At 45.0% G+C, this 15,125-nt stretch overlaps 1 protein-coding gene across 1 annotated transcript in view; it reads right to left on the bottom strand.

The window, feature by feature from the left end:
* Positions 1-15,125, bottom strand: part of T265_13515 (hypothetical protein) — a gene marked incomplete at both ends in the record, with an annotated part of 52,080 nt that overhangs the window by 20,566 nt on the left and 16,389 nt on the right. Inside the window, 5 exons of the mRNA XM_009169240.1 lie at positions 2,164-2,409; positions 4,795-5,082; positions 8,233-8,442; positions 9,911-10,107; positions 14,101-14,284. Coding sequence (XP_009167504.1) covers positions 2,164-2,409; positions 4,795-5,082; positions 8,233-8,442; positions 9,911-10,107; positions 14,101-14,284 — 1,125 coding nt within the window. The remainder of the gene's footprint in view (positions 1-2,163; positions 2,410-4,794; positions 5,083-8,232; positions 8,443-9,910; positions 10,108-14,100; positions 14,285-15,125) is intronic.

The following is a 15,125-nucleotide window of genomic DNA, read 5'->3' as shown; positions in this document are numbered from 1 at the left end:
GCAAGCACTTGAGAGTGTATGATTCCGTACTTACTATTTAAATATAGCACAAACTAGACGAAAAGTAAGCGCGAGCTTTTCCACAGAAAACGATCCAGTGTATTTGCTTCATTTTTCGCCTACTTATGAGTAGTTCATGAAGGCACCCACTTTCGTAATAAAAAAACCGTAAATGGGAGGCTACGATATGAGAGCTTAACTGTACAGGCGAAACGCTGGCAGCAGGCAGCTACTCCGGCCTACACTTAGGGACGATAAAGAGGGTTTGCTTTGGATTAAGAGAGCTGCCTGACCATTCAGTGTTCCTTCCGAACAGGGTCGCAAAGACAAATGGTCTTCGTTGGTCGACCGAACGCAGTATGTCTTTATTGACTATCCGATCAAAGAATAATGTGTACACCTCAAATTCGGCGGTCATTCCTTACTGGGTCTAGATACTGAAGTCAATATCTTTCTTAGTTGAGGCTTAACCAGACTCACTGGGTATCCTATTTCTTGAAGTCTGTTGACAATCTCGATTTGAGCTGCCGTTCGGTCGATCTCTTCTGTGCACAGCGCTCTGACTCGACGAAACATCGATGAGGCAATGCTGGCGTGCACGGACTTTGGGTGTGCTGATGAATAGCTTAAGACGGTTCCCATGTCTGTTGGTTTTTTTGTAGATAGACATTTTCAATTTCCCACCGATCTTATGTGTTATACAGTCCAGAAAGAATAATGTGCCCGGAGTGGACTCTATTTCCATGCTAAACTTGATGTGTGCCCACGTTATCTCGTTTGATTACAACAAAGGTGTCGTCAACATAACGCCAAAAACTTTCGGTGGACAATAATATCCAGCCAAGGCCACTCGTTCGAAGTCCACGAACCTCGGAACCTAGTTACTTGACCTGACAAAGCTTTTGTGTCAAAAGCGAAAACGATGTTAATCCTGACCTTTTTGGCGTGGTATGTGGCGCATCTTAGGCCTGGGGACTGTTGTCCTTCTGGGATAGGCTGAGGTCATCATTCAAGGGCTATGAAATTCGAAACTAGATACAAGGGATCGAAGTGAAGTAGCCTTCAGTGGAGACGGTAATCTTTCACAGATACTTGTGTTTATCAAAATAGCAGTGTCAGTTTTCGTGCCCACAAGTTCAATTCAGGTGTTCGTGCTTCATCTGGATTGTGCAATTCTGACTGCTGCCAAGAGAATCATCGTGTTACCGAAACATTCAGCACCAAGATTTTTAGACTATACAACGGTTCCCCTGTGGCCAGTGCCAAATTGTTTGCCCTAGTTTGGCCTAGACAACATCCTTCGATGGTGGAAACCAGTCAGCAGTTCGTCGTGCGTGGAGCAAACCTTATCTGGTCTGTCTCGAAGTATCTAAGCCCTCATTGACCTGTTGTCACAGTGTCATTTGGTCGGAAGTTGTACTCTTGTAAACCATTGCCTGACTTGTAACCTTGATTCGTAACTTCACTGAGCAACAAGCCTAAATTCCGTAAGATTTTTAAAATCCCGAACCTTTTTTCGGGATCGATGAAATGCGTGTCAGCACCAAAAACAGTGGAAACAGGTTCTCACTAGTGTATGGGAAACTTCAGTTATGTTCGGCTGCCCTTTTGTAGAAAGCCAATAAAGGCCAGTCCACCTGACAGTCCCCAGAGGGTGGTCCTTTCTCAGAGAGCTCGCACACTACATCAAACACTTCTAGTTTTGGGGGACCACAGAAGTACTTCAGGTTCGTGTAACTAAAAATCACCTTGGGAGAACCAAATTTGGACCTACACTCCTCTACTCTGTGGACAGTCATGTGACTAACTGTGTCTGAGAACCCAAGACCTAAATTTTGCTTACTTTCTGTACGAAGGAGACTTTGACAGTAGTTTTCTTCTGGGAGTTAAGAGTAGTACTGTAACCAAACCTCGTCTGACCGGACTTAAGCGGCCTTAAGTGGGGGAGAACTGCTGCACCGTATCCTACACCCTCCAGTCCCAGACTGTGTGTGAAACCGAATCGCGTAGAAGGCATTCATGAGTAGCTGAAATAATGTAGGATGACCGAAGATGTAAATCGAACTTTAGACCATCGTCAGAAGTCGTGAATACTATTGTTTGCTCTGCGGCGAGGTGGGTCTTTTTGTGTGATCTTCTAGTAAACACCATCCATTCACTCACCTCTTTTGTCTTGCGCTCGACATCACGCTGAAACTCCCCGAAATCCATTGATGAGTTGGGCAGATTCCTGGACGATCCCAAAGGTGGACCTTGTAAGGAATGCCCCTCACTTGGACGAACGTCGGCATGTTTTATCAGAGTTTGTAATTCGGATTTGATCTGTAGCACATAGAGTTTGAGGACAGCGGCCTGTTCTTCCACTGCGTCCGATTTGTCTGGAGGGGTGCGCTGAAGAAAAACAAGGTTCTATAGTCTTGAATTGGAGTCTGTTTAGAATCATAAGACAATTGGTACATCATAAGTCTAGTAATACTTTAGTAGTTTTGCCTTGAGGGTTCTCGAAACCCGGAGCTTTCCAAGGTAAACTGAGCATCCTGAGAATACTCAACCCCTAGATTACATAAGCTGTCGATGTCAGAAGGCTGTTGGACAAATACACAGCTGACGGACATCCAGAAAAGATGATGTTCAACTGGATCGGTCATCACCATCAGCGAAATACAGGAACGGTCTGCAGCAGGAGATACGGATGGGGATAATACTGTCACCTGCACGATGTCATTTTATCCCTCCTGTGGATGTACACACACATTGGTCAAGTGAACTAGCCTCTCCCAATCAAATTTCTAAGCAATCTATATAAATTAGTATAAATCAAGCTTTTCACGCTACAAACTGCAAGGACACCCCAGACTGATGCTGGCCTGTTGATCATCGAAGTGAAGACTTGCCTTCGCGGTGACAAGAGCCAGTGTCATTCAAAGCCACAAACTAGATCTGTACATTCAGGAGGACTTGGTTCTGAATACAGTCCTAACTCGGTACGGTCGCACTTGAAAGCGCCTAAACCTACCAAGCTCCAAACTTACGTTGTGCCGCCTTCACTCTCTGAACCTTTCATAGGCCCACTGAAAGTGTTTCAGTGGACCGACAAGATACATCCGCTTTCAGCAGAGACGTCTTCGTGTAACCTGACTCTGAGGTTATTGCAGTAAACTGTGGATGTTGTGTCGTCCGGAGGTAACCTGAAGAAGCCAAAGTCGAGCACAGGAACAGGTCTTTTTTTGTCGCTAAATAATGCGGTTATATACATCGGAAAATGGCAGGAATTGGCTGGGACTTGCTCTTCACCGAATAACCAATAGGAAACAACAGTTATGCATGATCGGGTAGACAACTAACGAAATGCAACGACCAATGGAGTCACATGTGAGAGTGGAACGATGATAAATCAATAGGGGCTCAGCACGATGCAATCTGGTGGCTGAACATGTGATGACGACAAATATAAGCAAAATGTGAGAATTGATCAGAATCGATCAGTCCGTAGTTAAGACGAAATTTTTGGCAATTAACAGTTCGTTCTGGTAACAGTGGAAGTATTTGTTGACCTACCGGTGCTTTGGGAGTGCATAAGCTGCTGAGGTCAGGTGTTGCTTGTCGTCTTTACCAGGTCAAATCAATAGAGAGTTGGGCTCTTGATAACTGTTCACAGCCGCAGTAAGAACCTATGGATGATGTTACCCTAATAGGACGATATCGATTGGGGATTCGAGTCAAAACTTCGCCTTTAATTTAATGTTAGTAGTAGCTGCGTATAGTCCCTTTGTCAGTCGTGAAGACATTGGTTACGAACGAGCATACTTCAACATGGAAGTGTCAAGCGTTTTTAATAAGAATTTTAAAAGATTCTGCTCCTTTTATCCACTTGAATATTACAGCAAGAAGTCAAAGTTTGCGGAAGGGTGATATTTTGCTTTTATCTCACTAAAAAAACTCAATTTCGCATAATAAATCAGAATAAATAACAATTAATAAAACTTCGGCGGGCCTGGTCCAATCGTGAACCAATGAGATCCGGTTCTCACGTTCAAAGTAAGCTGATGGCGTGCGGACTTGGGCCCGAGGCTGCCCGGTAGTCAAGTCAGGAACTTACTGGCCAGAAGGTTCGTGACTCGAACCCAACCTTTGCAGCTCGACTGCTCCTGTCTGGGCTCGGGCAACCTGGTGGTACGTGATCCCTTGTGCTTCCTACAGGTGGCATCGTAACTGCACAGTTTTGGCTTGCGTCAAGTTCTTTTGTGCGCACAAAATGGGTCAGAACGAATCAGTTACTGATTTCCAACGGTTATCCAGAGAAATTTTTTATGCTACGGCCCAAACAGGAGCCTAACTATTGAGTGGAAAAGCAAGAAGTTCTTTGCCGGGATTTAGCCTGAAATGGCCACCAGTCACAGGGCATACATTACTTGCTGCAATCAGCCGTATTGTCCAGAAGCTCAACTAACCATCAATCTCTGACACGCGTCGCACACGCGTTGCGTACCGATTCACTAGCAGCTGCAGTGAACTTTACGTTGGCAGAACAGATAGGAGCCTAAGTGAACGCGCCTCAAACCATTTGCCATGCTATTTGAGTCATGTGACTGACCAATCGATCGATGGTGTGCACACTGAGGTCGGAAAACTGGCCTCATTGATCGCTATTGGCTACAGAAATGATCTCAATACCGCGTTCAGAAGTTTACTCTCCAAGTTGACCCCGGAAGTGTTGGCTTCCAATGAAGTCATGCTGAATAGTCGTTGCCAACTGGGCACTGATATGTGTGTGAAAGAAACATAGTAACTTACCGAAAATACTTTGCTCAGCTGCGACCCCAAATCCGACAATTCTACGTTTAGATTGTAGATTAGCTCTCTCAGCTTCTCTTTAATCGCGGCACTGCTGGCTTTCAGTTCTTCCGCATCAGCCTCGTGAGTTTCCAGCTTCTCTTTCAGTTTGGCAATTTCAGTTGTCATATCTTCCAGTTCCTTTGAGACTTTCTTACACTGCGTATTCTTCTCATCGTATGTAACTGCTAACTCCTCAAGCGCTTGAAGGACATCTTTCACTTCTGTGCGACGTACGTCAGCTTCTCGCTTAGAGAAGAAATTAGACAGGTTAGTATGTTATTTATCCAGGCAAAAGTCGAAAGTTCACCCACCTATGTTCATTACTGGTAACGTCTTACGATATTGGATGGATTTGTCTGGAAAGTGAGCATTCGGCTTGCTGTCCTAACATTAACTTCAATATCTTGCTCCAAGGGAGAAATTCGGTCATCACCATCAGCGAAATACAGGAAAGGTCTGCAGCAGGAGATACGGATAGGGATAATACTGTCACCTGCAAGATGTCATTTTATCCCTCCTGTGGATGTGCAACGTTTCGTCATCATACGAGGAGACATCATCAGTGCGCAGTTGGGGTGGGAAAAATCTTGTTCCGGTTACCCCTCATCAGGGGTGGAAAGTGAATTTCGATCATGCGAAACTAAACTAACAAGAGCTACCTGAAGTGTCACTTACGTTACATTCATGTGCTTTGAAATGCTCAAAGCATGGCATACCTCCTTGGAAGTGGCGCAGTCAACGAGTTGAGCACAAATGTACAGCACTGTTCCACACTAGCAAACGTTGTATGCTCAATGGAAAAAAAGGCAGGCATACGAAGTGTTGATATATCTCAATCTACAACTAACGGTTTCAGGGGGATCAATGCACTACCGGACAGCGAGTGTAACATGAACATGACGAAATGCCCACCTGTAACCCCAAAAACCACCTGTTTGTTCTCCACGAACGATATGAGATGTTTGCAAATAGTGAGTTTTCGGTTTTTTTTGGAACCGGGGACAGTCACTTGAGAAGAAAGTTTGGCACTTTAAGCAGAGGAGTAGATAGACAGGGGAGAGCAACGAGCTGTGGTGAACAAATAGCAGGTTTGTTTTTCCTGACTACCTCAGGAACGCATTCTTGATGGTGTCGTCATCATCATCATCATCATTGTCAGCTGTAATAAGCGCGTACATATCGTTCAGTGGTTGTAGCTGCCACAGTTTCGTTCACCGATGATTTCGGAAAGTGGGGTAGATAGCTGTGCATTGGAGGCGGGAGTTGATAAATCAAGGCGTAAATACAGCACTGTCAGTGGTCTGTTGAGTGGGGGGGAGCTATGCATTGAAGACAATAGCTTGGATGCATGGGCGCCATTGAGGGCGCGACTGGGCCACATCTGACTTTGTCATAGAAATCGATAGCCTCTTGGCTCACTTGCACCAAAGCGAATCATGAGTTGGAACTTAAAGCGTAGACTCGGTAGCCGTTTGTCCAATCAGCACTAAGAACACTTCAGGCTGCTGATGAGCACAACTCAGTTAGGTTACTGTACATTCAGCGGTCAGGGCCCAGCTGTTTTTGGTAAACTGGAAATGAGCTGTCCTTATCCATCAATTAAAAATTAACACTGTTGTGCTCTTCGATACTACTCAAGTCGTCTAGCTTTACCGACTAGTCAAAGTAAAACTACAATCACGTCGGTGCAAGATGGGGTCATATACTATCACAGGCTGCCTAAAACTACATGCGTATACCACCATGCTTTCAATCTCAGGTCGCGTCGTGGACCATTCGTAATTTAAGTATCACGATCCTTAAGGCCAGTAACAGTTGGTTACTCAAGATCGAACGCGGATTTCAGGCTTTATTCCAAGAATAAACCTATTTTTTCCGTGAAATTCGATCTGAACATATTAGAATTATCGCTAGTTCGTCCTTTATTTGAACAAAAGATTACCTCCACTGTCATCTGGAAATAAGTGACCTCGCTCATGATCTATCCTCATCACTACCAGCTGTAACAACCGCTGTCGTACAGTGGTTGTAGCTGCCACGGTTTCGTTCACCGATGATTTCGGAAAGTGAGGTAGATAGCTGCGCATTGGAGGCGGGAGTAGGTAGATGAGTGCGTAAATACAGCACTGTCAGTGGACTGTTAAGTGGGGGATTGAGAAGGGGGTATGCAATAGGTTGGATGCATTAGCCATCGGTGGTCCCTGAAATTAGCCCAGCACAAATTTCGCATTTAAGAATCCTTGGATAAGTGGAGGGAGATTGAAATGGCCGTTACTTACAGTTCTATGAGCACTAACTGTATAGCTCTGGACACACCCTCGATTGGCACCGAAAAAGGAAGAATAGGTTGGTTTCCCGACTAAAATCCAAAGTCACATGTTACCAGCCGATTCAAACCTGTTCTGTAGCAACAGCACACCCCAATAGGACCAATAACATTAATGCTTTATCATCGAAACATATCCGAATAACAATCAATATGTTTTGGGTTCCTGTGGATATCGATCGATCACGCACTGTTTTATCCTATGTTTCAGACTCCTCGCATGGTTATCCACATCGTAGCTGTGGAAGGCTACAACGAACAGTGTTTTGCAACTGGGCCGTGACTGAGTTTATGGTTTCATCTGCGTAAAACGTTTCACAATTTCCAATATCTCTCCTGGAATGTCTACTTGGTCGGTTGCGATTGATAAAAGACTATAATGCAACAAAAACCGCGAACGAACCAACCGAAAACGGATCTAAAACACCTCAAAGCAGCCATCCGACCAACCAGTGGAACACGACATATACAGACCACAACGCGGTACAAATCGCAGTGGGGCCAATGATATTATGTTGACGGACTTCCGGGACATTCCTCGTTGAACAATCGTCCCAAGGAGAACAAAGTGGTCAAATGAGTTGAATACATCTTGGAAAACTGGAGTTACCGAGACTGTAGGTCGGCATTGTCCGAGCACCTAACGAAAGAACGGTTTCATGAACTTTCAAGGCTCATTCGACTCGGTCTACCGGTCTGTTCTCCTTGACACCTACTCAGGAAGGAATGTTCCGGAATTTCGATTCAAATCACGGTCGGTGAGGATGGAAAGCTCCAGTGCATCAACCCGACTACAGAATCGATAGTAAACATGATGAATATTCACTCAGTGGCTCGTTTTCGCAATTCGGGACATTCGTAATCTGAGCTCATTCGTTCATGAGTTAGAATAAGTGAAGTGGAGCTACAAGATGAGAGAAACAGCTAACTGGAAATCTAATATCCCATTGAGAAGCGCATTCTCTTCTTATTTGTGGTCTTAAGCGCTAGGCGGCCCTTATAAAACAGTCCCCAACAAGGGGGCCTCACTTAATTTTCGACTTTTTAACTCGAAACCTGGTTAAACTAACCTGAACCTTTTCCAAAAGTGTTTGCAACCTATCGTTCTCCCGGGTGGCTCGCGTATAATCCTCCCTGGTTTGGCTCAGCTGATTTTCCAGTTTGGCCACCAACTGGCACTGTTTGTTGATTTCATCATCCTTTTCGTCCAACAACCGGAAGACCTCGGCAGATTGCGTCTCCTCCGCTGGCTCGGTGATTTGTGTGGAAATCCGCATCGGCTGCAACAACGACCGAGGGATGATGAGGTTTCCAATAGCCTCTCGACAAAGACGGTTCGGTTATTCATTTGACAAGCACAACGTTTAAATATTCTGTCTCCAGCGAATAAAAAAACGCTTAGAAACAAGCTCCTGGAATATTGCAAGTTTCCTTTTGGTTGCGACATTCTATGGGTCACTGCTCTTTGATTCTGGAGGCTCAGACGCCAGTGGAATCCTTCAGCTGTAGCACCCTTCCGGTGCCTAGCTGCCATGCCACTCGAAGAAAGCACGAGGGCTGGGATACTGCCAGGTTAGCCAAGCCTCCACAGGGGAAGTCGAGAGACAGAGGTCGGGTTCGAACCACGGACCTTCCGGTCATTAAATCCGCGTTCTAACCACTTGTTCCATCTCGTCACCAATGAACGTGTGTTGTTTGGCTTTTATGAATGTTCAGAATTTTCATAAACCACCAGTGCACTTAGACTGTCTATAACCACATCTCAGCGGGAAGTACGGGCAGACGGTGATCGGCAAATAAAACTGATGGAATTTGCATAGGAGTAAACGTTGTGATGATGAGTCAACCAAGTGTTTAAACTCGGTGGTGCCCTGCTGATGAGGGAGTCTGAGGTTCAGAACTTTAGCATTTGACACAAAACAACCGCAGTGGACTAGGAAACAAGCTACTCAATCAATTGGCTATCATTCAAATTCGAAAATTCTGCAGTGACCATCATCTGTGATTCCGTGAGCCCCACGAAACGTAATCAGCAGCCTTGTCTTGAGATTCAAACCAGGGAGTGTTTTATTGAGTTGAATCGGCTCTCATACTTCTTTCATCGTCATGAGACAGCTTTCGAACCTACGTACCTTGCACAATGCGGACTGCTCCTAGCTGGTAGGCATCAGGAGGGGCGAAAACGGCCGTGGACACTCGCGTGACTATTGTGCTCCACCAAGACAATAATGTTTGTTCCCATTTCTTACTCTATGCGGTCCCGCTTTCATCGGGTAAGCACGAAATTAGAGGGGGGAACACCATAATCGGGAGATTAAGCTGGGTTGCAGTTGAGTCTCCCGTCAAAACCAAATTGGTATGCAAACGAGTGTGTTTCGTTAGTTGTCACGTCAAGGGAGAACTCAAATGTGAGTGGTACAACGCTGTGTGGCAGACTAGAAAGCGTAAATTCTGTGAATGAGTTGTGGAATAAGGCAGGACCAATCACCAGTCTTCTGGGTCAGGTGGGCGGTAGCCTTGACCAATCACAGGCCTTGGAGATCAGTCACTCACCGCTGTTCAACATTATTGGTCCACCCGCTTGAGTATGTCCTACTGACCTATGCAAGTTATGACCGGTTTTATTGCAAACGCAGAACACTTTGGTTTAGACGCGACGCTACCCCCCCTTAAATGTGGGGTAAATTTACGCAGAATGCTGAAGAGAACGAACCGTTTAGCGCATCAGTGAATGTAACAGTAACTTACACATTTCGGTGGATTTGTAACCGATAACGATGGAGTTTCAGTTCTGGGTGTGTCCTGTGCAAGAGGCATAGCAAAGGACGTGGCTCGTTCACCTGGTGACGAGTGTATCAAGCTATCCGCGTTTTCGCAAATCAGTTCCCCGTAAGCCTTTCCAAAGTTATCCTCAGTAAACCACTGCTCCTTTGAAAGTGTTTCTCCTGTGATAGGTAGTACACAAAAGTAGAATATTTCACTCTTCCACTCTGTTGCAACATATACTGGAAATGGGAAGAGTACCCGTTAAGGAAGAAAACCTCCAAGACAACAAGCTCCATCTCTAAGTCTTCTATGATTTAACACTAGACAGTCGAAGTACAGGATGCTTATTCTTTAAGAAAACGTTGCCAGATTATTAGGAGAACCAGCTCCGAACGTAACCGGACTACATGACAGCCAATGGAATAACCGTTTTCGTTGAGACAGATTTCATTGGTTGTTTTTCACTCGCCCTTGACAGATGAGTTCTATTCTTAGTATCATTTTTGACCGCTTGCACGCGACAGTGATCAATAGAGCAACTGGCTCGCACATTCATTGGCTTTTCTGGTTTGGCCAAGTGCACCAGTCGATCAAGTGGTTAGCCAGACCGGGGTCCACGGTAATAAGAAGGCATTAAGGTACTGTGGTCCACAACAGATATTAACTGGGACAACTTCAGAAAAACGGGGCTTTTTTACTTTTGTATGCCAGCTGGACTAAAAGTCACCCGGTGGTGTGATCTGGCCACTTGGCTGTAAGATAAGTGAGATTTGAAATTACAGAATGGTTAACTATCTGGTGACTGTAGAAATCATGGTTTGGTTCTGTGCCTACGGTTTCGTAGCTTGACTTCGAAAGCACGCTCACGCACAAACGTACGTAAATAGATAGATACCATTGGAAGTTGCCACAGTGACTTAGGAAAAGCGTGGTGTCCAGAAGTCACACATTATCAATAAAACGGACAGTCTTGCGGCTCGTTAGGTGCTCAGCTTTCACGCGACCCGAAGAAACCAAGGACGATGAGGCACTGTCAGGTGGCCCAAGCTTGCGGCATGATATAACTGCGTGTTTCGCTGGTTCAGTATACCTCAGTTTCCATGGCGTACACCTAAGCTCAACGGTGACCAGTTACTACAGAAAACGTACTGAACGAATAACGACCGTGAGAACGACTATCGCTGTCATGCCACACGGAGGCACGAGGGCTGGGATACTTCCAGGTTGCCCAAGCCTAGACAGGGGAGGTCGAAAGGCAGAGATCGGGTGCAAACCATAAACCTTCCAATCAGTAAATTCGTGCTCTAACCACTTGGTCCATCGAAACAAGCGTTCAGTTCAGGCTTCCTCATTAGACCTGATGTTGATCGCAATGTTTTATGTTAGAACTGTCGTGAAAAAGTGTCTGTATTCAATCTACGCGAAGAATCCAAATTTTATCGGGCTATGTCGGTAGCTCCCCGTGGCTCACTTTTTGCGTCATCAAGCAACAAATTGTTACACTTGTTTGGGGGTCTTATCTGAGAATGGAAAAGAGGATTCATTCAATAACATCACCCGTTTGTGAAGCGATTTCGCCTTAAAAAAGACGTCGTTGAGATATTTTCCATTTGCAGATCAAAGCGTATATCACCGCTTACATAGTTAGAAAGACATGGGAAGTGGTTAGGAAAGTATGAGCGCACGGCCATGTTCGATTGCAGTTCAACAGACACGTGGGGGGGTGTAGGACATTCCCATAACATCTGTTTCGGAGCTCGGTGTTACCCTTCTGTTGTTTGTTTGGGGGTCTTATCTGAGAATGGAATCCCAAGAGTATTCAATAACATCACCCGTTTGTGAAGCGATTTCGCCTTAAAAAGGACGTCGTTGAGATATTTTTCATTTGCAGATCAAAGCGTGTCACACCACTTACCTAGTTAGAAAGACATGGGAAGTGGTTAGGAAAGTATGAGCGGACGGCCATGTTCGATTGCAGTTCAACAGACACGTAGGGGGGCTGAGATACCTGGGTAGGACATTCCCATAACATCTGTTTCGGAGCTCGGTGTTACCCTTTTGTTGTGTTTACTTACATAGTTTGATAAATCGACTTCACACCAGCTAGTCAGGCTTTTATAATAAGTATGTTTATCCTAATTTCCTATAAAGTGTTTCACGCAAGTTGGATCGTCAAAACTTAACGATCTGGCATTCAGTGAATATAATGAGTCGGGGTGGACCACGTGATTTAGGCTCCTGGTTATCGCGGGCTTTACCGTCTCAAAGATCTCAGACTGTTGCAACTTCATATATATTTAAAATTCCCTCCAATCTTGTATGACTGCCTTCCCGGTTAACAATTCAAGAGGACCGCCCTTTTTGAACTGGTGGAACTGAACTCTATTTCAGTTTTGCAAGACATCCATATTTTCCGTTTTCCTTATTGCGCAAATCGTTTTTACCGCTTTGATTATACTATTTTTGTACCAAAACCTTGGGCAGCCATATATTGTTTTAATTCATGAGTTTGAGACGCGGTTTCGGTCACGCGTTAACTGTTGATCCATATCGGCTTTGCTTGCCTTTTGGAGTACCTCACCGTTTGTCGAAAACCGTTGAGGTTTGTAATTTTGTATTCCGTGTAACTACTCTCATTTTATAGTACAGCACATTTGCGTAGCCATTCGTTCGGAGTTTTGCCGGTTTGGTTGCTAACCTTGGTGCTCGTTGCTCAAGAATTCGAAACGGTCGTTACACAGACGTCGTGGACAGTCATTTCTGGCAGTAAACAACACTACAGCAACACTCGTCGGTGCATCACCCCTCTGTGTATCATTCGTTTGTGCATCATTTTCTCGTTTATCGTCCGTGAAAATCTGTCCGACTCTGCCTATCCAGTTTGGCCACCATCATCCTAAGGTATGGCATGATCACCGGCGCGATTTGATGGGTGCAAGTAAGCAGGCCCCCAATTATCAAAGCAAACAACCGCCTACTGAGGTAACCACCGAAAAATGGGACCAGCAGTGCTTGCACTGAAGCATGGGCGTTTTATTACCAGTCTATTCACACCATCCAAGTGCTCAAACTCTCCACCACACACTTCCAATCACGTTGATCCCTGGATACCACCCTCCGCGTTTTGATACCTGACATTGGCCGTCTAAAAGTACACTGCTTTTCCACTGGTCTTTGGTTGCTCTTGTTCTCCTCTAAACGGTACCTACCATTGCACTAAATGACCACTGATTCCGGTATCCATTTCAGAGTCCTCTTTCAGGGTCATTCCATTCAGTGTCACTTCCTAATGCCGGGTCTTCGGACCAAAAAAGGTGCACATCCGACCACTTTTTCTCAAAACTAAACCTACTTGCAAAACATTTAGACATCAAAAAAGTGTAGGACACTCCACCATTCGGCATACCAGGCATCTTCGCCAACGCGCTGATGTGCCCGCCCTCCAAAAACGCTTTCATCACATGTGACTGACGCTTCTAAACCAAGCTGCTGTAATAAAACTAACATTCATTTCATCACTTGCCGAAGTTCTCACAAACATCAAGAAAGCAAAATAACGCAAGTTCGTTATCAGAAAATGACACATTTTGATAAGCAATCAATTGGTTGTTGTTCTGTTCCCCAAACTGGGCAACGTTTCGACGCCATTGGTGGATACCTCACTGCGCGGCTGTGTAGGTGTCCATCTATTTGTGCTCATGTTAAAATGCCTCCTAAAGAATATCTCTGAACTCTAAAGTGATTGGTTGTTTATGGGTCGTTTAACTCGGAGTATGATTGGACCATTTACGATCTCTGTTGCCTGATCCAAACGTGAGTTGTAAAATGTTTTAAACAGTTTTGAGTAGCACATAAGAGATTCGAAACACGAAGAAACAATTCTGCGTCATTCATCGTAGGTTGACAGGATTTGCGGAATGAAATCTAGGTTTAAATTGCTACCAGAATGCTTGGGGTTCATACAGAAGGCAGAAGAGTTATCCAAAAATACATTTAAAAATCTCAGTATTATCTTTCTGACTCGAGTCTAAAAAAATATGGAGCAAAACTGACCAAACTGGAGATTAGGATCGCATGTGTGAAAAAACATGCTAGCTGTCTTAGCAACTAAAGCTTGTCACATAGAAAGAGGGGCAGGTCGAAGTTGGATGTGGAGGCAACCGACGGCTTACCATTTCTCCAGCGTCTGACCTCCGCATCCAGCGTCACTAGAGCGACGAAAAGTTGTCTAGTGCGATCCGTTTCACGTTCATACAGACGACGCCACTCCTCAGCGGTTAATTGTGCGTTTGGCGCGACCTGATTCTTGATGGTCTTTGCTCGAACTCCGAAAACCATAGTGGACTTTGTTTCCAACTGAGAATGGACGAACAAGTGCGAAGAGCAATTCCCGCTCAGTCGGAAATTACTGACATCGTGTCAACGCTACTCGGGGTCTCGAGGGTTGTTGCGAACAAAAGCACAGTTAACATGCTCTGGCGAAATCCTAACCAACAGTTTTGTTTTAATAAGCCATCCGGGTAACAACTAGATCCGGAATCTGACGACTGCCACAATTCGTAGCCAAAAAATAAACTCCTACAAGCACAACAAGCAACCAGGAAGCAAACGAAGCAAAAGCAATTTCATTGAGATTCACGTGGGTCTTCCCTTAATATCGAATTGTTTGCAATTGGGTGTATTTTGTTCAAAATCTCTTTACTCTCAGCTAATTGATCACGTGGTTTACAAATGGCTTCAGATGAATGAAACACACCACCATCATCAGTATCGTTATCATCGACAGTATAACACAAGTGTCCAACATTTATGCTTCACTGCCGTACAACCACAATTTATTTGAAAGCCTTGTTGTGAAGAAAAGAATAAAGGTGGACGGAAGAGGGACTTAGTGCTAGCTTAACACAATCATTCCGAGGTGCCTACACCTCCAAACATTCACTCAGGCAATCTGGATGTAAACTGACAACAAGATCGCCACTGAAATCGGTTGTATTGTCTCCAACTAGGAACAGTGAGGATCACGCGGTCCCCATCCCGGAAGACGAGTAGTACCGACAGCACCCAAGTGTTTCGTGATCTCCTTCATACTCCTCTGCCAACTCAAGGGTTGGCCACCTCTCTGTTTACGCCACTCTGAGTTCGGCATGGAAAACAGCACTCTCTTCGGCAAACGATGGTTCGGCATACGAAACAC

Source organism: Opisthorchis viverrini, assembly GCF_000715545.1.
Source record: "Opisthorchis viverrini unplaced genomic scaffold opera_v5_76, whole genome shotgun sequence".
NCBI classification, from domain to species: domain Eukaryota; kingdom Metazoa; phylum Platyhelminthes; class Trematoda; order Opisthorchiida; family Opisthorchiidae; genus Opisthorchis; species Opisthorchis viverrini.
The sequence above is the reverse complement of the archived record's forward strand: the minus strand, read 5'-3'. Positions and strand labels throughout refer to the sequence as shown.